The sequence below is a fragment of the Echiichthys vipera genome, assembly GCF_963691815.1.
Source record: "Echiichthys vipera genome assembly, chromosome: 3".
NCBI classification, from domain to species: Eukaryota; Metazoa; Chordata; class Actinopteri; order Perciformes; family Trachinidae; genus Echiichthys; species Echiichthys vipera.
Window position 1 is genome coordinate 5,813,842 of NC_139828.1, and position 25,892 is coordinate 5,839,733.

General features: G+C 43.7%; 1 protein-coding gene across 1 annotated transcript; it reads right to left on the reverse strand.

Annotated features, from left to right (window-relative positions):
* Positions 1 to 142: 142 nt before the first annotated feature.
* On the reverse strand, positions 143 to 25,297 carry aspm (assembly factor for spindle microtubules; the record flags this gene model as incomplete). The annotated part of the gene is made up of 26 exons (XM_083939087.1): positions 143 to 323; positions 442 to 614; positions 733 to 909; positions 3,191 to 3,345; positions 3,879 to 4,071; positions 4,835 to 5,026; positions 5,142 to 5,291; positions 5,546 to 10,606; positions 10,948 to 11,142; positions 11,685 to 11,813; positions 12,170 to 12,318; positions 12,628 to 12,832; positions 13,381 to 13,593; positions 13,694 to 13,779; positions 15,173 to 15,318; positions 16,459 to 16,634; positions 17,743 to 17,873; positions 18,596 to 18,737; positions 18,841 to 18,908; positions 19,008 to 19,247; positions 19,868 to 20,014; positions 20,116 to 20,217; positions 20,667 to 20,762; positions 21,909 to 23,421; positions 23,864 to 24,007; positions 25,022 to 25,297. 26 exons carry the CDS (start codon positions 25,295 to 25,297, stop codon positions 221 to 223), a joined length of 10,362 nt encoding a protein of 3,453 aa, XP_083795213.1. The 3' UTR covers positions 143 to 220.
* Between the last annotated feature and the right edge of the window lie 595 nt (positions 25,298 to 25,892).

Sequence of the window (25,892 nt, forward strand, 5' to 3'; positions counted from 1 at the left end):
TATGAGCACAAAGCTTGGTTAACCTGGCTATTTGAGCCAAAACTATGTAAACCCATTGGAAAGATACATGAAACCTGCCCATGTTTAAGAAACAAATACATTTTAATATTTACAGGGTAAAAATGTAAATGAAATGCGGTCATACAAAAAAACACAAACGCTACATAAAAAACATTTCCCTAAGTTACAAAAAGAGATGAGATGATGAATCATTTAGTATTTACAAAACAATGGACAGTGTTTTTGCCACCATCTGAATGGCCCGCAGAGGATCCACAATGTCTTTCAGTTTGTCCTTCCTCAAGACCCAATCTGGAGCAAATCTGAAAACCAAAAACAGGATGTCAGGTCAGTTACTGCTGCCAATACATACTATCTGTTTATCTCACACAAATACAGTTCTGAATACACACACACGCAGACACGCACGCATATACATACTTTGGCGTAGGGCGGGATTTACAGGGCGTTGCCGGGACATAGAAGCTCCCGTTGATCGATGCATTCATCTTTTGTTTCATCACGGTTCTTTCCGCATCCATCTTCTGCTTGCGAGCAGTGAGGCGGTAAATACTGCGTATCCTGTCCAAGACCTTGGGTAGCTTCATGACCTCCTAAAGGAAAACAAAAAAAAGTTGGGATTACATTAACAAAACTACAATGGCCGTCTTTCCTGTGAAATAAGAATTTGGTATTTTGGAAAGTCAGCGCTATGTTATGGTAGCTACGGACCACAACGCGGTGCTTGTCTTGCAGGAGGAGAACGAGGAGGAAGCAGGCCTTCGTGAAGATGCTGCCTCCCTTTTCTGCCACTTTATCCCCCGCCTTCTCCCGGTATCTCTGCAGCAGGTCCAGGAGAGTCTCCACAGAGTTTTCCACCGAATACACCGCCTCGATGGTCTTATGGTACTGAGGGAGGAAACCAAGAGTCAGTGAGTGAGTAGACGAGAGGCAAAGCAAGGAAGTACAAACATGGAATTGAAATCAATTAACCAAAAAATGGGAAAAAGATTTAAGACTGAGTTTTTAATAACTGTGGCGATACCCTAACTTTTCATCTAGCGTCATAATCGGGTAAAATTGTGCTGAAAATGTTGCTGAAAAAAACCCAGAAAGGGATCACAGAGAGATGCAAAATGACCACAAGTTACATAAAATGACTGGAAATAACCACAAAAAGACCAAAAATGACTATAAGGATGCATAACTACCAGGAAGAGACGCTAAATGAGTGAAAAAAGCCACACAGAGATAAAAACTGACAACAAAGACACACAAAATGATTTAAAATAGATGTAAAATGACCACAGAGATAAAGAAAACGACAACAGAGAAAACATCTAAAAAAATAAGTGAACAATGACCACAAAGAGACACAAAATGACTAAAAGTAGACTCTGAATTTGGGTATCTGTTCCTATGTACACAGAGTGGGGGTGGGGTGGGGATGGGGGGGCTCTTACAGGTCTGTGCCCATGGGCCCATTGTCTCATAATCCGTCCCTGCTCCACACAGGATTATATTAAAGTGCGTGTGGAATTCTCCCCTAGACATTATTCACACAAGGAAAAATGTTGGCAAGTTGAAAATGCCCGAACCAAAGCTGATAAAGGTTCTGCTGCAATGTCTTAAAGAGTTTTAAAAACGCAGCATGATGAGATTTGCTGTTTGAAGTAAATTAAAACAGCCTTTAAACCCAGTTGTTCTTTTCTCTGAGTCTTCTGTCAACATGTTTGCACCACAGGCTGATCATTTTGCGAGCTGAGCGATCAAAGTCCGCAGAGCAAAGTGAGAAATCAATAAACAAACTTTCTGTGACAAAAGGATGGAATGCCCAAAAGGTAGGAAAGATAATGGGGAATTCCAGCTTTGCAGAAAACAGGTCAGTTATCACAGAGCACAGAACTGATCCTTCAGTCTCATCTCCTCTTGGTTTCCTGTCCTCCACCTTTCATGTGTTCATGTCATCATTCCTAAGTTTGCAGTCACTTTATAGAACAAACAATGTTCTTCTCAAATGTGAATATTTATTTCTCTAATCCTAATTTTTTTTTATTAAAAAGGAAAAATAAATTTGAGCGCTTTGTGTATTTTTTTGTCTCCTCGTGATTAGAAATGCAGACTTTGCACAATGTTGCAGCCTTATCCACGACGGTGGGAACAGGAACCACTAAACTTCAAACGCAGAGACGAAAACTGTGTTGGCTCTCGTTCTGAACTTGGTTTTGTAGAAGAGAAACTGAACCCGGTAAGGAACAGAAAGTCTGTGGGGAAGTGAGAGATCAGAGCTGTTGAGGAAACGCTCCATCCTCAGCCGGCATCGAACGTGAGAACTTCACTCTCATGTGTAAACAAGAATGCATCAAACCGAAACAATTAATATGTAGTTAAAAAATACTTTGATATTTTGGTAATGTGTTTATCCACAGCCAGAGGACGATGGGTTTAGCTTAGCATGAAGCGGCTAACCTGGCTCTGTCCAAAGAAAAAAATCCCCCTACCATCGCTTCTAAACACCACTGTTCAACGTGTTGTTTCTCTTCTGTGAGTCTTCAAAAACTCAACTGCAAGTAAAATACAAACTGACAGGAAGTCTACGCACCCAGCCAGCCACAGTGCTGCAGAGATGGAGGATTTTTGTAGGCCGACCCGGAAGTTAGCATCCCCCTGGGTTCCCTCCACAAAAAGTAAATGGGATTTTTCCATAGCAAGATAATCTTCCTAGATCACTCGATCACTTTTGAAGCGTAAATACAATCTCCAGAAGTAAACAGCTAACGTTAGGCTTTAAATGAACTACACCACCCAATAGCGTCTAAACGATTTCTCTAGTGTGGCGTGATGACGTCTGTTGTCTCATTTAGCCACTTGTTACCAACGGCCTTTTAAAAGACTCGTACAATCTTCAAAATTCACAAGTAGGGTATTTACTGATGTATTTTATCTCTTAAATCTGTGCTGATCACAGACCTTATTTAAGGCATCTAACCAAAAACCTGTTGACTCTGAGACGAGGGAACTGTAATTGCAAAAATGCTAACTAACTTTTAGGCAAGGAGGGTGAAAGTGACGGCATCGTGTCATACCATTGGGGTACAACACATGCGCTGTAATAAATAAATAAATATCTATGTCTACCCATCCATTTTTATGGCAACGCTATGCAAACAGAGCAGGTCTGGGTTCGTACCTTGGAGAGGTTGAGGAGGATCTGGATGGAGTAGGTGATGACATCCATGCAGGGGACGCTCCTGTTGCAGCAGCGGATGAGTGTGAAGATGACGGTGGTGGCACCGCTCTCTACCAGACGCTCACAGCACTCTGGGGACAGTCTGGTGGCGGTCTCTGCGCATGCACACACACATGAAACAACACACACACACACATACAGTCTCATGTTAGCACCTAATCCATCAAGTACAAAGCAAAAACACTAAATTGAATGATTTTTAGATTACATATTTATAATAATGTAACACATAACAGACTCAAGTCCCTGAACCTCATACAGATGTCTGTTCAATGTCCACCACAGCTGTCCTACATCAGCATAAACTTTTTCTTGGAACTAATATTTGATATTATTTCTTCTTGATTTATTTAATCAGTTATACAAGTGATTAGTTGCAGCACTTTTTTAACCTATTTCTGATGCAGTCTGATATTAAAACAGGTCAGTCAGGATAGAAATACTGTATCATGAAGAATTAATAGCAGACAGGTACAAGCTCAGCAATGCAGACTCACCATGACCTCTAAGTCTAAGGAGAGAAATATGGTTTCACATTATAGCTGCCCCTAGTGGCTACGCTCCGACTGCAGCTTCCATGGTAGAAGTGGCTTCGTGTGGGTGGATTGGCAGAAATGGAAAAGCTTACCGAGGTTTCTCAGGGCCTCTAGAATGTAGGAGAAGTGTTTGTATCGAAGCAGGTAGTCGAGGGCGGACGACGTCTTGTTGCACAGTTTGTCCTCCTCTCGGACGCCGGTAGAGATTTCCCGTAACCGGTGTCTCAACTTCACCACCTTGGGATTATCATTCAGTCGACGGGAGCGGTGTCCTCTCCACAGAGCCTGGAGCGGGAGGAGCAGGAGGGAGGGGGGGATTAAAAGAAAAACTCAAACTAGTTTTGAATCATTGGTGCATCGGATCAGAGGACGTTTACTATTTTATGACAAAGCCATGAGTCTTACTGCTCTCATGTGTTCATATATCCTAGTTTGGACATTTAGACTTTTGCTCAGAATTAATGCACAGTTAAAGAAACTGTGTCCACTAACATCCAAATCAAGGAGACAGTATAGTACATAGACTTTTGAAGTTGCCTGGCCAAAATGTGTCATACCATAATAATATGACAATACATTCGGTCAACGTGTCTATTTACAAAATCTCTTCCTAATTCACTTTCAGTTGAAGATATCGGGGACACACTCCTCATTCTACTCAGTCTGTATAAGTAAAAGTGAATATCTTCCAAAGTATAAAATTTCCTTTTTGTGCTTCCCTGACTGTGTTTTCTGTTGATCTGCAGTGGAGGGACGACAACAAAGAGGGAATTTTGTCCTAAAAAGACAAACTTTGGAAGATTCTCACATACATTTTTACAAAGAAAGAGGACTGTGGATTTTGTCCTCCATCACTTCCATTGAAAGCACATTAGGAAGGCATGTCCTAATGGCTACAATGAACAGGAGGAATGATGACGGCAATCAAAACCTTTCAACATTAACATGGACATCTGACTTGCTTTAACGCAAACTCTAGAAAGCGTGGACCTGTCCTTTAAGAGTGCAGAAGTCATTTGTATCAACTTCACCACACACACTGTAGTACCTGAGCTTTGAAAATGCCCTGTTCGACCCTCTTCTGGCGCTTGAGAAGGAGGAATTTGCGGACGGCCTGCTGGATGACGGACGCCGCCTTGTGGCGTCGAGCTAACCAGTGCTTGACCGCTCTCTGCGCTGTGACCACTTTCTTCCTGTCCTCCAGATACCGTCTCCTCTGCTGCCTCGCTCTCACCCATCGCTAGAAATAAATTAAAAAAAATCACTGTAAGAAATGTTGTGCTCTTCACTGTGAGTGCTTTTCAGCTTCAGCTTTTATTTTGAAAAATGACATTGTGTGCTCTACGTTTCTGTACCTGTACGGTGATGACTAAATGGATTTGTCGTTTGGCCGACTCTAAAGCCCAGTGGGCTCTTAGAGCTTTCTGAATCTTCATGGCGCTGAGATGATGGAAGACCGCTGACGTAAAGCGGAGCCTTCTCTCTGCCTTGGCTCGCTCCAGTGCCTGGAACATAACAGCATGCAAGGTAATGACTTTTTTTGTTTTAGCCCGTGTACAAATTAGATGTTAATATGTTCAGCATCTTCAAGGCAAGTTGTGATTTCCTTTCAGTATTAATTTCCATTTTGTCTATCCACCATATCAAATTAGCACTTGTTAAAGGACAGTTTGCTGTGATAGATTTCAAGTTTCTATGAATGCAAACTAAAAGCTGTCTGTAGGCAGAGAAGAGAGAACTTTAGATAAAGCCCCATTACCTGTCGTCTTGCAATCCAGGCTCGACAGTGTGTCTGAAGCGTGATGGCAGCTTTCCTCATTCGGGTGTAGTTGCTTCTCTCCGTCCTGCAGAGCTGCGCTGCCCGGACCCTCCGCTGAAGTCTCCTAACCGCCTCCCGCTTCCTTTGGAAGATTTGCCTCTGCACCGAGCATCTCCAGCACGACTGGATCACAATAGCAGCATGAATGTGGCGGCGTATGTCCCTCCTGACACACCAACCTCTAAACGCTGCCTGAAGGGTGATGGTGGATTGCTTCATTTTCAGGAACTTATCTCTTTCTTGCCTCTGAAGAACAAAGGAGCGATAGTATCTCTGGATGATGATGGCGGACAGACGCATGGCCTGGTATTTGACTTCCTCTCTGTGTTTTCTGAACGCAGACTGGATCACAGTGGCAGCCCGATGCCAACGAGCGACCTCCTTTCTGACCTGTTGACCTCTGTATGCTGCCTGGAGGACAACAGCAGCACTGCGCAGTCTTTGGTATTGTTTCATTCGTTCCTTTGCTGCTACAGTGGCCCGATACCTCCGCTGGATTGTGAGGACAGAGGATTTCAAGGTTAGATACTGCTCCTGCTCCCAGTGTGCTCTGTAAGCTCTCTGGATAACGCAGGCAGCCTGATGCCTTTGTTTGATGATCTGTCTGGATTTCATTCCTCGATATGCAGCCTGTAACATGATAGCAGCTTCTCTGCTCTGTTGATAATGTTTCACCTCAATGTCTCTCTGTTTCTGAGCTCTAAACCTCTGCTGTAAGACACAAGCTGCCCAGCGTTGTCTCCTGAAGGCAGACTGCTGTTTTTGCCTCTTGAAGTTTGCTTGAATGACAGTAGCTGCCCTGTGCATCTGTGCAACTCTGCTCCGCACACAACGACCTCTGAAGGCTGCCTGAAGAACGATGGCAGCATGTCTCACTTTCAGGAACTTTGCTCTTTCTTGCCTCTGAAGAACACAGGCGCGATAGTATCTCTGGATGATGATGGCGGACAGACGCATGGCCTGGTATTTGACTTCCTCTCTGTGTTTTCTGAACGCAGACTGGATCACAGTGGCAGCCCGACGCCAACGAGCGACCTCCTTTCTGACCTGCTGACCTCTGTATGCTGCCTGGACGATGATGGCGGCATTGCGCTTTTCCAGGTATTGTGTTCTGTCTGCTTTGGCTGCAGCAGATGACCGATATTTTCGCTGAATTGTAAGAACAGACCGCTTCAATTTCAGATACTGCATGCGTTCAGCGAAGCCTCTGTAAGCTCTCTGGAGAACGCTGGCGGCATGATGCCTTTGTCTGATGACTTTTCTGGATTCCATTCCACGGAAGGCAGCTTGCAGATTAACAACAGCTTTTCTAACCTCCTGATAATGTTTCAACTCAATGTCTCTCTGTTTCTGAGCTCTAAACCTCTGCTGCAAGACGCAGGCTGCCCAGCGTTGTCTCCTGAAGGCAGATCGCTGTTTTTGCCTCTTGAAGTTTGCTTGAATGACAGTAGCTGACCTGTGCATCTTTGCAACTCTGCTCCGCACACAATGACCTCTGAAGGCTGCCTGAAGAACGATGGCAGCATGTCTCACTTTCAGGAACTTTGCTCTTTCTTGCCGCTGAAGAACACAGGAGCGATAGTATCTCTGGATGATGATGGCGGACAGACGCATGGCCTGGTATTTGACTTCCTCTCTGTGTTTTCTGAACGCAGACTGGAGCACAGTGGCAGCCTGATGCCTTTGTTTGATGATTTGTCTGGATTTCATTCCTCGATATGCAGCCTGTAACATGATAGCAGCTTCTCTGCTCTGTTGATAATGTTTCACCTCAATGTCTCTCTGTTTCTGAGCTCTAAACCTCTGCTGTAAGACACAGGCTGCCCAGCGTTGTCTCCTGAAGGCAGACTGCTGTTTTTGCCTCTTGAAGTTTGCTTGAATGACAGTAGCTGCCCTGTGCATCTTTGCAACTCTGCTCCGTACACAATGACCTCTGAAGGCTGCCTGAAGAACGATGGCAGAATGTCTTATTCTTAGAAACTTTGCTCTTTCTTGCCTCTGAAGAACACAGGAGCGATAGTATCTCTGGATGATGATGGCGGACAGACGCATGGCCTGGTACTTGACTTCCTCTCTGTGTTTTCTGAATGCAGACTGGATCACAGTGGCAGCCCGATGCCAACGAGCGACCTCCTTTCTGACCTGCTGACCTCTGTATGCTGCTTGGAGGACAACAGCAGCACTGCGCAGTCTTTGGTATTGTTTCATTTGTTCCTTTGCTGCTACAGTGGCCCGATACCTCCGCTGGATTGTGAGTGCGGAGGATTTCAAGGTAAGATACTGCTCCTGTTCACAGTGTGCTCTGTAAGCTCTCTGGATAACGCAGGCAGCCTGATGCCTTTGTTTGATGATCTGTCTGGATTTCATTCCTCGATATGCAGCCTGTAACATGATAGCAGCTTCTCTGCTCTGTTGATAATGTTTCACCTCAATGTCTCTCTGTTTCTGAGCTCTAAACCTCTGCTGTAAGACACAGGCTGCCCAGTGTTGTCTCCTGAAGGCAGACTGCTGTTTTTGCCTCTTGAAGTTTGCCTGAATGACAGTAGCTGCCCTGTGCATCTTTGCAACTCTGCTTCGCACACAATGACCTCTGAAGGCTGCCTGAAGAACGATGGCAGAATGTCTCACTTTCAGGAACTTTTCTCTTTCTTGCCTCTGAAGAACACAGGAGCGATAGTATCTCTGGATGATGATGGCGGACAGACGCATGGCCTGGTACTTGACTTCCTCTCTGTGTTTTCTGAACGCAGACTGGATCACAGTGGCAGCCCGACGCCAACGAGCGACCTCCTTTCTGACCTGCTGACCTCTGTATGCTGCCTGGAGGACAACAGCAGCACTGCGCAGTCTTTGGTATTGTTTCATTTGTTCCTTTGCTGCTACAGTGGCCCGATACCTTCGCTGGATTGTGAGAACGGAGGATTTCAAGGTAAGATACTGCTCCTGTTCACAGTGTGCTCTGTAAGCTCTCTGGATAACGCAGGCAGCCTGATGCCTTTGTTTGAGGATTCGTCTGGTTTTCATTCCTCGGAAGGCAGCTTGTAAGACAACAGCAGCATTTCTCTTGGCACTCAGAGCTTGCATCTCCACTCTCATTTTCTTGTTGGCTCTGAAACGTGCTTGCAAAACACTGGCAGCCCAGCGCAGAGTCTTGTAGTAGGTTCTCTGCTGGTACTTTCTGAAGTGGGACTGAATTGTTACAGCTGCCGTGCGCTGGATACATAACTGCTTTCTGATCTCAAATCCTCTGTAGGCTGCCTGCAGATGAATGACTGCCCTGCGCTTTGACAGATAGTCCAAACGGTCTTTCCTTGCCAGAGTCACTGCTCTGTACTTCTGCTGACAAACCAAAGCTGCTGCCTTGACAGCTAGGAACTTTTTTCTATCCTGAATGGCGAGAAACTTTCTCTGAATGATTGTAGCAGCTCTGTGCATCTCTCGGATCTTCCTCCTGGCCCTGTGGCCCCGATATGCTGCCTGGACGACTACAGCTGCAGATTTCATTGTCCTGTACCTCTGCATCTGCTGATCCCTGAGCACTTTGGCCCTGTAGTGCTCCTGAACAATGATGGCAGCACACTTGGTGGCAAGGTAAGCCATACGCATTCTGTGCATCCTGAACTGGGCCTGGATTGCTCTGGCAGCGTTGTGCCTCTTCTTTAGGTCTCCTCTCACTCTAAATCCCCGGTAGACAGCTTGTATCTTTATGGTGGCCTGCTTTAGCGCTCTGTATTCTTTCTGCTGCGCCCTGCAGACCAGAAGAGCTCGGTATCGGCTTTGGATGATAATCGCTGCACTTTGTAGGAGGAAATATCGTTTCCTACATAAAAACATCCTAACTGAAGACTGAATGACAGTCGCTGCCCAGTGATTTTTCTTCAGTTCTGTCCTAACTCTCATGCCTCTGAATCCAGCTTGGAGCGTAACACAGGCTGCTCTCAAGTGCAGGTAAGCTTTCCTCGCCTCTTTGCCAGTCACATAAGCCCTATAGTGACGCTGTATGACCACAGCACAGGACCTCTTGGACCTGTACTCTGCCTGAGCTTTGTGCCGGCGGTAGTAAGCCTGTATCAGTGTTGCACACAGATGCCACTTCTCTACCCTCTCCCTGACAGCTCGGCCTCTCCAGTTAGCTTGTATGAAAAGTGCAGCATTCCTGAGAGCATCATAATCCTTTTTGGTCTTGAGAGCCAAAACTGTGGCTCGGTACCTATGCTGTATCACAGCTGCAGCTTTTCTCAGGACAATGTAGCGCCTTTGGGCAGCATATTTCCTGAAAGCTGCCTGGATTACTGTTGCCGCCTGCTGATGTATTTTCAGTGACTCCCGAGCCAATTTCCCACGATAAGCTGCCTGTATGGTAATGGCAGCGCATTTCATCCTCACAAACGTTTGCCTTTCCGCGTCTCTTTCCACGGAGGCCCTGAACCAGCGCTGGATCATGACCGCGGCGCATGTCATCCTCGCCACCTGTTTTCTGACAGCGTGCCCTCTGAAGGCACTCTGAATGACAATCGCAGAGCGGTACCGCAGCTTCAACATCTGAAGGCAGCGCCTCTGTGCGTGACCTCTGTACTGGGCTTGAATGAGCACGGTGCTCGTCTTGAGCTTTCTGTATTGACGGAGACACCTCTGCATTCTATACCAAGACTGAATCTTTACAGCAGCAGCAGTTCTTTCAGACCTTTTTTCCTCGTACCATTTCTTAAACGCAGCTTGTATCACTTTGGCGGCAAGGTTTTCCTTTTCTGTTTTCTGGGTTTTCCATCTTCTATAGCCCCTCTGTATTTTCTCCGCCGCAGCTCTAAGGGAGAGATAATGTTCCCGATCTCTTTTTGCCAGAGCCAGTGCTCGCGAGTGCTTCTGAATGACGGTTGCCGCCCAGTAGATTCTTCCATAAGCAGAGGCTGCCCTCCTCATTCGCCATTGTGCTTGGACAACAATGGCGTTGTATCTGAGGCGCTGGTAAGCCCTCATGGCCAACAACATCCTCCACTGAGCCTGCATGGAAAAGATAAGACCAATCTATTACACAAGCAGGTGTCCTTGCTGCAACAGAATGGACAGACATGGAAACTGAAGAAAAATAACAAATATTGACTAAACGTTTGTTAATTCAGGACCAACATCAATGTGTTGTTTGGACAAACTCTTTTACAACTCTCTGCGGTGACATAAAGTCAAAACCATCAACACCTGAATGCTGAAACATATACTCTGGTTTCTATACTGAGTCACTTCTAGATATTTACTCAAAAACTCTACGGTTTATCAGGTAGAACTTGCTCTTTCATGATTTGCTAACAGCCCTTTTCATCCTTACGTATGTAATAATCACCTACCTGGATGACAGTTGCTGATTCATGCCGCAGAGCCCGAAGCTGAGCCTCTTTTTTTAGCCTCAGCCTGTTGCGGGCTGCGTAACCCCTCCAGGCCGATTGGATGACAACGGCAGCCTGATTCTGCCTCTTAGCTCTGCGCTTCTGAAGAAAACGTCTCACAACTAACTGGATTTTCCCAGCAGCCATGTTTCTTTCCTGTGTTCAAACAAATCCCCCCCCAAAAGAGAATAACTTATTGTTCTCATATTTTATATTGTAAGTCCATCAGTACCACAGACTATAATCTATATTTTTATAATAATAATATATCAAATGAAAGAATTATTTTCAGGTTTTTACGCCTTTTAAAAAAATCCCAAGACAACACAGTCTTCGACAACAAACAGATGAAATAACACAAAGATCATTGTAATGTAATTATTAAATATAAGGGTGTGATACATAGGATAAATATTGAACAGAATTTGTTTAATTTATCTTAATTGAAGTGTTCACAAACAGCCGTGATGGTACTTGCTTCAAAAATAAGAAGAAACAACAATAGTGCAATGACTAATAACTGGCACTATTCAAAATCTTACAATAAAACCAATTATAATAGAAAAGGAAACCAGGAAAAGAAATCACGAAAAACACGAAATATCAACACAGACCCAAAATAATGGAATTGCAATAATAAATGGAATCGAAAAGATCAGGTAAACACTGAAACACTAAAAAGCAAACACTGAACCAACCTTGTAGAGCTGTTCATCTTTCTTTAATCTGTATTTCCTCCAGGCGCCCTGTATGACCCGAGCCGCTCTGGTTTCGTTCCGCAGGTCCAGAAGACGAGCACACAGGAAGGAGAGGTACGACATCACCACCTGGAAATAAACACGCGTGGATGAAGGTGGAGGTGTAGGTGTAGCTGGAGGTGTAGCTGGAGGTGTAGCTGGAGGTGTAGTATTTAATCATTCTCTGTCTACACAGTTTAAAGAGATTTATTGCTGGGTTTAGAGCAGTCAGTCTAAACACTGATTACTTTATTCTTTTGAAATATTCACCGTCTTTTCAAAAAGGTGCACTATAAATAAAGTTATTATTATGTTGGGCTTCAATGCAAAAGTCTGCTTCACTGAGAAATGTAATCTACACTGGGAACGTGGAATATGAAGCACAAAAACAATAATCTGTGTTCCTGAGGGGGGGGGGGGGGAGAAAACCTCTTGTCTGGTCTCACCTTCTCGTTGGGGATGGTGTTGGACATGTCCGCTGTGTTGATCATGGCGGGAACTCCGCCCAGGAAAGACACAGCGCTGTTGACCAGTCTGAAGTTGTTTTTCTCATTCTCCAGTAGCTCTTTAAATTCCACTGACGGAGAATCTGGGCCTGGTCACAAAAAAACATGGATACGGTCAGAACATGTCTGTTACTGTACCCACAACAGGTGGGTTAACTGTGGACAGAGCCAGCTACACTAACAAACACTATGATTGTATAAAAACATGCTGGACAATAAATTCTGGTTCATTCTTCCGTCTCATTCATAGGTTTCCCTAAATGCCACAGACGTCTTCCCTGTTTTCCACACTCTAATGCGCCACAAATGTACGTGTGCTGTCCAAACGATGTGTAAACATCCACTCTCAAAAGTGCATCCAAGCAGACAATTGCACTGAAGACACGGCTGACAGGTACCATTGAGGCCTGTCGGCGAGCAGTCAAAGGAGTTGTCAGAGTCGCTGGCTGAGCAGTTGAGCTCCAGGCGCCCCCTCGGTGAGCACTCGACAGTCTGGGTGGTGCTGTGACTGACGGTCCTCTCTGGCAGGAGACTGGGGTGGTAGTGGTGGATAAGGTAGCAGAGGACGCGGCCGTCTGAGAACGTCACGGTGAAGTTCTCCACCTGCGCACGCAGACAACACACTTTATTTGCGGTTTTGTCAAAGTAGGACAGGTGAGGACTTTTGAGACTGCGACAGTTTGACAAGAGTGAAAATCCAGAGAAATGCATCCGTCTCTGGGCTTTTAATAACAACTATAATACATAAAGACAATGTGAGCGTGTATTCAGGTCAATAATGTTTTGTACACACAACAGTTTAGCAAGTAGGGCTGCAAGATGTGAGAAAAATATGCCATAACGTTGTTGAATATGAAGGTAATAATGATATTACAATTCTTTTTTAAAAATTTTACAACACTGTTAGCAACCTACGTAAAAACCAGCCTGTTTAAAACTGAATTTAATTTTTTTAAGTGTTTTCACTCTAACCCCCCAGAGACACTGAAAGGCTACAACAGAATAACAGTTTATTAATACAACAAATGACAGTTGGTGAACACGGCATCCTGCCTAACGAGACAAAATGAAATCCTGATAATATAACCACCTCAAACTAAAGCATTTTCTTGGCCTTCGAGCTGAAATAATAAATAATAATGCAGGCTCACCTTCAGATTGTAGAAATCGCACACGGCGCGGACCCAGTCCATCAGCAGGGTAATCTTGGTGCTGCTGTGTTCGTACGGCGCCCTCGTCTGTGTGGGAGTCGGCTGAAGGCCCTGGTCGGCCCTCAGGGACGCCAGCCTCCGTTTGGTCCTCAGGGTTCTCTTCAGGAAGCCGATTTCTTCCCTCAGCTGATTTTCATCCAACACCAACTCCACCTTCAAAAGATCATTTGATACCATTTTCAGTCAAAACTTACAAGTAAATAAAACAACGACTTCAGCGTTGGAATGACTGCGATTGGAAACGAATACACACGTGAAATGCAAAGATGATTTTCCACAAGAGGCTCAGTGTCTTCTCTCTGTGTCCGTCCACGATGTCCCTGGAATCGATATTGGAGCCTGGAAATAAAGACACAATGTTTATATACCTTTTGAGATCACTTAGGGCGCACTCACACTGTCCTTCCGCACCGTGCCTCGGGCTTTAGGGTACTTGTCCCTCCTCCCTGTCCCCCCGCGCCCCAGGGCTGTTTGTACTCACACTGCCTGGGCCTTGCGGAAATGCTTCTTGCTGTCCATACGTCATCACGCCGTAACACGTCACACGCATTGATTGTCATCATCATGCGTCTCTTTGTTTACAAATCTTTCTATAGACCTCAGAGTTTTTGTGCGTCTTGTCGACTGTTTTTGAATATTTTCATCGACCAAATCTGCAGTAAACACTCCACCTCCGCGTCACACCAACGTGAACCTTTCGCCGCCATTGTTGTTGTTGTAAATGTCCGCGCATGGTCCGTCCTTCTATTTACTATGTCCAACAGGCGCACATAAATGACGTGGGGCCGCAGTAGGTATTGTGCTCGTGCTCGTACATGTGCAAACGCGCTTTACAAAAGCCCACCTCTCTCAGGCGGGCCATGGACGGCCCGCTGGCCGCAGCTATGCGCGGAGCGGGTGCACTCACACTGGTCAAGCGCACTAGGCTTTAGCTGAAAAAACGGTTTTGGCCCGGTGCGGAAGGACAGTGTGAGTGCGCCCTTAACTGCATTTATTAAGTCATGTATTTAAAAAATGTCTAACTGCCTCTGGTTTGTCCTCCTCAAACGTGAGGCTTTTAGGTTTCGTTTCACATGCATTGGGAATTAGTGATGACAACTTTTCACCATCAATAATAATTCACAGATTAATAGGACTGTTCCTTTGTTGTTCATTCATTAATAATTGTATTATGTGTTTAGGCATTACTCGCAGCTGTTGCCGAAGCCATTCCATGATTGAAAAAGCCAGTTTAAAGCATTTGTTCTGGCCTTTCTTTGTGATTTAGTTGATGAAGCAGGCGAAGTTATTGTGTTTACTTTTCTAATCTCCTCTATGTCCTGAAACGGTACCTCGTTTCACTGTGGACTGCTTAGTCACTCTGACACTTATGCAGAAGTGCACACAAACAAACAATTCACATAAAGGCCAAAGCAATCCAATTATGTCCCCGTGCGGCTGTACGGCAGCTGTGATCAAACACAAAAGGTGTGCTGTGAAATGGCAGGTGTTCACGCTCGAGTGAAAGACGATAACCGAACAAAAAAAAAAAAAAAGTGCCACAGTGTTGGAAAATACAGCCCAGTATGAAAACGTCAATGAATATATAACACTTCTGTGAAAAGAAAACATCACACGGGAACATGAAAACAACATAAACATCTCATTTTGCGGATGACAAGCGGTCTGTCAGGCTGTCTCCCCGGTTGGATGTTTTCACAGGAGGGGGAAAAAAACATAAAAACATAATTACCGCATTCATCCTTGAGGTCGACCCCTTTGCTTTTGAGCACTTTCAGAGCCATGTCGACGTTGTGGACCTTCTGCAGGCGGCTGATGGCTGGCAGACGGAGCTTGGCCGACAAACTCCAGTCCTGGATGAGGAGCTCCATCACACGCCTGGAAAGAAACCCCCCCCATGACAGACACACTTTATAATGATGCTGCAGAGAGGAATCTTTACCTCTATTTTTGACAGCTTTGGTGTTACGTGCTTGTTGCCATGGCACATTTTCTCTCCACCCATAAGGTGGGCTCGTGTTTGTACTTCAGGATCGATGAATGCTGATGGAGACTTAAATCACTAATGACCGCAACTACAGACAAATATGTGTGTGTTACTCTTCCTATGAAGCATTTTTTGTTTTAAAAGCAGCAGAAGGAAAGTCGTTTTTGCATGAGAAATTTGGAAAAAGCTACATAACGCCCAATGTTTTCACCTTTTTGAGACAGAAAATGTCCATTATCCTCTAACTCCTGCATGTTTTTTTGGAGACCCGCACCTGAGACCCCCTGCTTTTTAAAATGATGTTTTGTATTGATTGCGTGAGTTTAATAAATTAAGTCACGCTGCTGTTCTTCACAGCGCCGCTCTTAATGGGGACATACTTGTTTGAAGGGCTTTTATTTCCTTTATTTCAGTAGAGCAGCTTAAGAGTGGCAGGAGAGGGGGAAGAGAGAGAGACAGAGAGGGTACGACACAACAGCAAAGGTCTGCGGGTTGGGTTTGAACCCAGGCCGCTGCCACGGGCTGAGCCTATTTGAGTATATTTGATGGTTAACTGCCTTTTTCCAGGTGGGTTCATCGTGTCATTCTTTTGATTCATTTCACCTTAAATCACTGTGTGGTGCCCATTCCCACGTTATTCTCCAAAAGTCAGGGAAAGACCCATGTAGATGAAGTCTGGTCTAGAATAAGTCAAGGAATAGTCTAATTACAGGAGAAAAGATTTACTCTACAAGTATCTGCCAGGTCTTTACTATTGCATTTTTCAGCTTTACCTGTGCAAGAAAGGAGGGAAATATGTCAATGCGTCTCAAGAAACACACACATTTGACATTGAAGTATGATAAGAGAACGACACTGTTACATCGGTATGGAAGTTAGAGAGACAGCATCCTTCGGTGAGAATACCATGCAGAAAGACCTAACCCCTAAGCTGCAGAGATCTTACCATCTAACCGAGCGGACCGCTGAGAAAAGCAAATATCTCAACGGGAATCAGAGCGTCGCATTAAAATCCATAACATCTCACTCACACTAGACGAATGCCGCATTTTAAATCAACTGCCAAGTTCTTCACAGCGAAGTTGAACTCATCCAGGGGCGTCTGAACGTGGGAGACGGGTAAACCAAGGTAGCCGAGATGCCGGGGGAGGATCCCCTCTCCGCTCAGGAAGTCCCTGGAGAAGGCTAGGAGCAGGTCTTTACTCGTCTGTACAGCAAAACAAAAAAAAACTTACAGCATGGCCAACTTTAATACAACACCAAAAAGATCGAATGAGAGGAAACACAGAAAACAGAAAATCATCATTGGGGGGGTGTGAGAGCTCCTGTGTATTTAAAAATACATACGACTTTCTCCCTCTCGGATACAAGAAAAGATAAACTCTGTGTACACAGTTATTGTGTTTTCTCATTTGAACTTACAGTCCTGCAGGAATTCATAAAGAACTCCACACTATGGTCATGTCTTAATAATAACCCCAACACTCAGAGTAAGATTTGGTACATCAATGGTACATAATAATAATAATAGTGTAATTTTGCTCTCATATTTCAATTGAAAGCTTAGTTTGATCAATTTCCCATTTAGAAATGAAATTGTGGCAACCCTATCTGGTAACCATGGTAACGTGACTCAATGAAACCAAACTACAGATGGAAAAATGATCACACAGATCAAGCAAGGGAGTCAAAGAAGCACCGCACAATAGTGCCAGGCAGTATGACCAAAAATCTATATCACTGTTTTTTTTTCTGTGTGTGTGTGTGTGTGTGTGTGTGTGTGTGTGTGTGTGTGTGTGTGTATGACTGAGCCTTATTATATATTTATAGTGGCTTATTCTACTGTCAGGAGCGCATAGAATATAAAATGTTTGGCGGTGATATTTTGTAAATTTAGCATTATTAATGTCACACGTTGTGTATGCGTCACAGACTGTTGTGTGCTTTGGTGTTTCACCCAGTTGAAGAGTTAGTTGTTGGTTATAATTGATAGGAGTCTCCTCTCAGGACACAGACAGCCTGCCCAGACTAAAGTAGTTCTTTGCTGTGAAAAAGATGTATGTATGTATCCTGCTGCCGATTTTAGAGTTGATGCAAATGTTTCGGCTTTGGTACAAGCAGCTTTGGGTCTGAGCCAAAAGTATTGACACCCTGGTAGATCTGAGACAAGATACAAACACTAAAATGGTGTGAAATAGGGTTTTATCAGTTATTTATCTTATTTGGCCTTGAATAGGATAGTGATATAATGTTGTCGTTTGTTGTTTTTTTTTGTATTTAATGTCTGTTGTTGATGTGAGAGGGTCTTGGCCTACCTTGAACTCTGCATCCAAGCAGAACAGACAGGGATCGTGCTCAATCAGCCGGGACTCTTTGGCTTTGTCCAGGAAACACACCAGCAGGAGCAGCTTCTTCAGAGTAAAGCGAGACAGCGCCTCCTCGTGGCCTAACGGGGGAAAGACATGTGAACACCAGGACAGAGGAACACAAGACTGAACACACACACACTCACACCACTTTATTAGAATTTCCTCTCTAATATTATAACAGAACAAATGTGCTCCATAATGTTTTATATAAAATTCCACATTTTTATCAGAAAAGGTCAGACATTTTGGGATTAAAGAACCCCAAACAACTAACCCGTGAAAAGCTTGACCATTATCTTAAGCTCTTTAGAGCAAAGGGCGATTGGACAATATATTTCTGGAAGAACTTCAGGGATAATTTAGCTTTCCAATTAGAGACATTTTATCCAACTGACCAATAATGATCTTGAATCCCTTTGATACAAAATAAAATTCCAGTAGAGCTGCAAATATTATATGTGTTGTTGTTGTTGTTGACGTCAGGAAATCAGAAAGTTTTGTTTACGTCAGTGAAAAAAATGGCAAGAAGTCAAATTGTTAATTAAAGTTGAACTCATACCCAAGTAGTTAATTTAAATTTGCATCATAAGGGTTTGTATTTCTGTCTGCTTGTGATACGGCAAAATAGCTTTATGTTTCTGCTAATCTGAGCTGATAAGCCGCTCAATATCCCTTTAATTACTTTGAATTCAAATATACTGGAAATGGTTTCCATTGAGACAAAAACAAAGTCTCAGAATATTAAAGAGGCAGTAACACGCCACAGTCAGACAACACAATAAGGACGCTCTTAATTTACCGTCTTTGTAAAGGTGAGGCACTTTGGCGTGTCTGAACTGAGCGGCGATGTCGGGGTTCCAGAGCAGCCGCTGGAGGATGAACATGGCCAGACCCAGGGCGTCGCTGTTGCTCTCCAGTGAGATCAACTCCCCGTAGATAGTCTGAGAACGGGACACATTGCGTTTAGCGAGCATAGAAGGGATAGTGAGGAAACCAACAACATTGTTTGGAAAAAAACAAACGACTAAAATGAAGAAGGAATACCTCGAGGCCGATCCGTAACCACAGCAGATTGTATGAAAGAAGCCAGCTGAGGACTTTACGGCGCTCGCCTGAAAGACGACGAAAAACAAGAAGTTGCTTTCAGGCTCATCCGAGGTTTGATGAGAACTTTGAACCCTATGAGGTTTCATGATGTAACGTTCATTTACCTATGTCCTTCCAAAGATGGCGGTCTTTCCGGACAAGCAGCCTCTTGGCCTCCACCTCCAGCTCGAGCCTCTGAATGGCCTTGACCATGGCCTCAGAAGTGAATAGCTGGCAGGCAGAGCGACGGAGACGGTTCAGCTTCCGTCGGGCCGTGTAGGTGCTGAAAGACATCTCCTCTTTGGTGGGAGCTTTAGGAACACTGTACTTGTCATCGCCACCCACGACAAGGGAAACAGCATTCACTACACAAGAAACCAGTGAAAAAGACAATGGTTAAGACTTTTAAAGTCCCTTGTGCAAACATCTAGAGGTCAGATACTTAATTAAATTCAGAATCCACGGCTAAAATGACTGCGTTTAACTTGTATGTTATTGTGTGTTCGGACTGTCGTGATTTGAAAGCTGCTCGGAGATCATTAACATATATTACGACATCTTTTCCAAAGTCAAATTCAAGCAGTATTCAGCAGCATTTCAAGGGGCTTTTTCAAGCTTCTCCAGCACCTTAGAGCTGTGATAAATTACAAATATATATACGGTACATACAGCATATACAGTAGACTCATTATTGTCCTTTATCACATTAAATTAGTGGTTATTGTGTTTTAAACAACCAAAATGATGTTGTGTGACAACTTTCTACACAAGCGTGAAGTTAACACAACAAAGTTTCATGTCATGTCACCCGTTTCTAAGTGGACTTCTGTCTTATATAAACTAAATTTCGAGCGGTTTCAAGCACTTTATTCAAAATCTAAGCACTTTTCAATCCTTGAAAACACCACATTCAAATTTAAGTGTTTTGAAGGACTTCCAGCACCTTTAAGAACCCAGAGAAGCTAAAAAGCCTGCTGAATGTTACCATTAGTGACTTCAGTGTTGACTTTAAAGTCATCTGGGGTGAGGACGTAGTTGATCCACCACGTGAACCCCCTCTCCTGCTTCTCGATCCACCTCTCGTCATAGAACATGTTCTTGGCGGCAAATGGCATCGGGTGTCTCGGTATGGCTGGAAGAAAAAGAGAAGAAGAATTTTTTTTAAATAAACAAAAGCAAAATACCTTTTCACACACACATTACATTGTTCTGCCTGTTCTGCCATTAAAATACCTGTTTGCGTCGGCTTGATAAAGGTCAGCTTTGACTGCGCTACAGTGACAACTCTTGCCGTCTTTGCGGATGAAGCACCGGATGACTTTAGAGACCGGGCGCCTGTGAACAAAAGAAAAAAGGGACATTTTCAATTTCACCACAAACGTATGTTGCCAATAGGGCTGCAACTAATGATAAGTCATTGTCGATTAATCTGTCGGTTGTTTGGTCCATAAAATGGTGATCAGTGTTTCCCAAAGCTCAAGGTGATGTCTGCAACTGTCTTGTTTTGTCCACAACTCAGAGATATTCAATTTACTGTCATACAGGAGGAAAAAAGACCCTGAAGAATTTACATGTGAGAAGCTGGAATCAGACATTTTTTCTTTAAAAATGAGTCAAACCAATAAATCGATTAACGAAACAGATGGCAAATAATTTCATAGTTGACGACTGATCTATTAAATCGACTATACGTTGCAGCTCTAGTTGGCAAGACTCCCAGACCGACCTATAGTACAAGAATAGACACATTTCCCTTTTTAAAGCAAGTAAACACCATTTGATACCTCGTGAGGTGAGTTTGGAGCTGGCTTGCTTTGCCTGGGCAGGAACCGCAGACCTTGAAGGCTTTAGAGATGATGTAGTCGTTGATCGTACAGAGCCTGGGGGGAAAGAAGCATCACAGTGAATACAGAGAGTCCAGAAACAAGACAGATTTTATGCACCGTAACAAACTATATGTATTTGGAGGAATGTGTGGGCCGGCGCAGCTCATCTTGTAATCGTAAGGTTCCTGATTTGATCCCCCGCAGTGGGAATGCCCTTGAACCCTTGAACGCTCCTGATGAGCAGTTTGGCACCAGCCTCTGCCATCAGTGTAGAGACGAGTGAACGTTGGCATGAATTGTTAAGCTCTTCGAGAGGTCGGTAGACTAGAAAAGCGCTATATAAATGCACACCATTTACCATCAAATTGATACTATTACAAGAATGACGCCTAGACCATGTAAATAAAAAAAAAAATACATTTTATCATGAACTTAACATGGTCCAAAGAAAGACCCTTGAAGTGTTGTGGCGCTGAAGTGAAAAACAGATGAATAGAGTGTCTAACCATCTTAAAATCCCCTTTAAACAACAAAAGCCCATTAACGTAATGCCAATGCTCTTTTAAATATAACTGTAAAGCAAACCAATTAGGCTTTACATATATATTTGTTTTATTTCTTTAATGCATATTAGGTCACCTGAACATTAAATGAGAATTTTAAAAACTCAATTTCCAGTTTAGAATGTACACCTTGCTAAAAACAAGTATAAGTCATATTCACATTACTATAGATATTATTATAGTTACTAAAAGTGTGTCTGTCTTTGTCTCTCTCTCTCTGTCCATCTTTTCTCTCTCCTTTTCTTCCTCCCCAACCGGTCAAAACATGTCCGTCCTCCACAGAGCTGGGTCTGTCTGACGTTCCTGTCTGTTATAGGGAAGGTTTTCGTTGCCACTGTACTCTACGGGGGAATTGTTGGGTCTATGTAAATCATAAATAAGTCAAAGAGTGTGGTCTTTACCTACTCTGTAAAGTTTCCTGAGATAACTTTTGTTATGATTTGACACTATAAATAAAATTGAATTGAATTAAAACGAGTCCAATACAACGGTCCTACAAAGAATCATACCATAAATAAGTTTATCATCAGAGATTCCAGATCTTCTTAAGCATCAAATGTCAAGGACTATTCAAGGTATTTCAAGTAAAAGCGATATACCGTAACGCCCTAAATAAATACATTTTAAATCTGCTCACCTGCTGTTCTCGGCTGCTGCCTCTGTGATGCACTTCTCCTCTCCTGGACCGATCTCAGGGTCTCAGTTCTCCCGGGTACCACCCTGCTCCTTTTGACACACTCGGCTTTCCCGGCATCCTCAATCTTCGCGTCACTTTTCAAATACTCCCCGCTCTTCCTCTTCTTGCTATTCACTGCCAGGTGAACGGGGAAAGAGTCCTCCTGAACGGACGGGGGTTCCAAAACAACCGGAGACGAGTGCGGCGTGAGGCTGCGGTGGCGAGGAGAAGATGAGCCCAGGGGCGACAGAGAGTTGACAGTAAAAGAGGTGGAAGCAGGGGCTGCAGGAGGTGGGGGAGTGGCGGAGAAAGAGAAGTGAGAGGGCGCCATAGATGGAGGGGAGGTGACGCTGAAGGTGATGGGTGTAGGTGAGAAGTCGAGTTGTGGAATCAACCTGGAGGGGGTGAGCTGGGCTTGATGTCTGGCCGCCTCAGAGCTTTGACATCCTTTGGTTTCTGTGTGTGGGTCTATTACAGGAAGGCTCGGAGTGTCTGGTCCAGACTCACACTGGCCGCTGCCGTCGGACAGCTCCAGAGTTTTCTCTAAGAGCCGTCGCCTCGACTTCTTTATTTTCCTTCCACTCGAGAGGTTCGCCTCCGGTGCTTTGCTCTTGATCACCGTGGCAGACGTGAAAGAGGCCTTTTTGGCCCTTTCTGTAGAACTATCCGCCTCTGAAACGACAACCTCACTCACAACATTCTTGACGAAGAAAGTGAGTCTCGGCTCATTAGTATCGAACACGTGTGGGCTGTCGGGTAATGCGTCGAGGACATTTCTGTCCAGCCCACGATTTTCGCTCTTGGATTCCAGTGAATCAGAGAAGCTACAGCTCGAACTCGTGTCTCGAGGACTGGTGTTCAACTGGCTCAGGTCAGAGTCGATGAGGGCCAGTGCGTCTTTCAAAGAGAGAACCGGGGTTCCAGTTAACACACTGTCAGCATCCTCAGCATCAGCCGCAGCCTTCACAGTAGCAGGAAGCGGGCTGTCTGACTGAATGCGTGGCATGAGCTTCCTAAACATTTCTGGTGTGCCGATAGGTGACAGCGTCCTGTTGAGCATTTTGGTAAGATCTCTGTTGTCAGGTCTGCCCCCCGACGCGTCTGGGCTGGCAGACACGTTGCCAGAGTCCCTCAGCCTTCCGGCGGGGACGAGTAAGACGAGGGGGGAGTTTCTCTGAGCGTGATGGATATTCTCCTGGTCCAGCAGACCCAGAGACCGTTGCCTCTGTGTGGAAATCACGGCCTTCTGCTCCTCAGTGGGACTTTGCTTGGAGAGGGACCTCTCTCGGGCTGCTTTGCCCTCGTTGAGAGGAACAAGCGGACTGCGCGGCTTCTCCCTTCTGTACTGGGCATTTCGTGACACTTGGAAGGTTTTATTGGCTGCCATCTTCAGCGGTTGCTCCGTTTTCTTTCTCCTGGGAGCGGCTGCTTTTTCACCTCCCCTTTTGTTTTTAATTGTGTCCCATAAGCTTTTCTGAAACGCAAAAGAAATAAAAGGTTTTTTTCACATGTAAAAAAAGATGTAGTTGTAAAAGTTCCCATACTCTGTTTGAATTACAACTTGTGCCAGATTAACAAGGTGCCAATCAAGTAGGCCTACTAAAAAAACATCCATCACAGTTTCCTAGAGGCCACGGTAATGTCATCAAAAATCTTGTTTTGTCCAACAAGTAGTTCAAAATAAAGAATATATAATTTACTAATGGTAAGGCAGGAGAGCACCCTGAAGAAATTTTAACAATAACTGTTTTAACCTGAAAATTTACTTCAACAATTAACCGATTATAAAACTTGTTGCCAACTCAATTTACGTCCATTAACTAACTGATTAACAATCCTTGCAGCTCTGCCAGAATTAATAAAAGTCTTCATTTGTTTGGCTGCGGCTGAGGCAGTGTTGAGCTGCGGATGTGTACCTTTTTCTTTTTTGGTGCTTCTGCTCTGCCCAGCAGCACGGCCTGGTGTTTGAGGACGCCATTGGCACTGAAGACGATGAGCTCTCTGATTCCACCTTCTTCCGATGGAGTCCAGGTGATTGTCAAGTTGAATGAGTCCTCGGGCTGCAAACACAAAACCAAAGATATTAAAAGGGTTTATAAATCAATAGGTTTATCTGTATAGAATAGAATTACTTTAATGATCCCAGACTGGGAAATTATTTTGTAACAGCAGTAGTGGGTCAGCAAATAAACACTTTGTACATAACATACATAGAATCCAATAGATACTTATTGTATATATATACACTGCACAGTGTGCTATAAACAATAATGATATATACAACAAAATATGCAAAACATTCTATTACCTATTATATATAGGTGTATGTTAAAATTAAAGTATAAACTCTCATTTGAAGTGTCAATGATACCCCCCTTTTCTAATGTTTTAACTGTTTGATTTGTCAGAATGTGTCAAGTCTTGCATGGGCCTAAGGTGTTAGGTACCTTACACACCCTTATATAAATATATAACATGAAAAAAATCATCTTAATAATAAAAACTTTCCATTTGAATCTGTAATATCTTAGATTTCCATGGTCATTTTCCTATGTCCACTCATATCATATGGACTGTAAATGGCATTTGAAATAGTACCAAACTTTTAGTTGAGAAAAAGAAAAACCTACAGCATGTTTTCTTTATGATGAAGCCAAAAGATACTTACCAACAAAGTCAAAACCATGGTGGAAATTAACCTTCAATATTTCATATTTGACCAGCATAAACACCAAATGTACACAATGTCAGCTATGAATGCTCATCAATTAAATTCAATCTTATTTATAGTGCTCAATCATAACAGAAGTTATCTCAGGACCCTTTACAAACTAGGTAAAGACCACACTTTATGACTTATTTATGATTTACAGAGACCCAACAATTCCCCCGTGGAGTACATCACGCTTCATGGCATTGCAACCAACCACACCATGCAGCATGTGGTCTGTTTGCATGCAAGAACCAATATTTCTAATTAAAGTGATATTCTCAAATATGTCTCAAAGCACTACTCACTTCTATTGTGTTTACAAACGTGCACTTAGCTCAGGTAAGCTAACAACACATCCTACCTGAATGGTGAACGTGTTGTGGTCCACAGAAAAGCCTTTGCTTGACGGGACCTTGTCGACAGTAACATCCGCTTCAACTTCTTCTGTGGGGTTCTCAATACGAAGGACGACGGACTTTGAGGTGCCCAACTTCACTGCTCCAAAGGTGACGAAGGGAGCCTTAGAAAAAAGGGTCAAAACCAAAACGGGAAGGTCGTTCTCCTTGTTAGCATCTTCTCTTTTTACGGGACTGAAGTCCACAAACCCTCTCCGGGTTGAATTGTCCGTTTCAGCCATTTAAAACAACAAGAAATGCAGCAGCTAAAGCTAACTACATGTTACACTGTTAGTTTAAGTGTTAGTAACGTTAGGTTAGCTACAACTAGTAGTCCTGTCCTGAGAGATACGCGCAGAGTAAACGTTAAAACGCTCTTCCTCCAACAACACGTTGAATGAGTTTGAATTGGGCCGTGTTGTTTAATCAGCCAATCACAAGCGAGGGCTGGTTGGGTTCTAACCAATGGGTGAAGAGAACCGATCGAATCCGTATGAATACATAGCTGTCGACCAATCAGGTGCCGACTATGTTTTAAACTTCCGCAAGCCACGCCCACAGCCGGAAACACACAAAAGCGAGGCTGTTTCACTCTAATGTTATTTTTTGACACAGCTAAAGACAAATTACTCTTTATTTTCTACTTTTTTGGACCATATTTTAAGGACTAACTATAACTTAAGTCATAATAAATAAGTAAATACAGAAATGAACAAAGACATTAATAAATAAATGCTAAAATATATGAATTAATAAATAAATGCATGAATAAATTGGACCTTGTACCTTTTTAACACAGATGGACATAGATATACAGAAATAAATTTATGTCGGTGA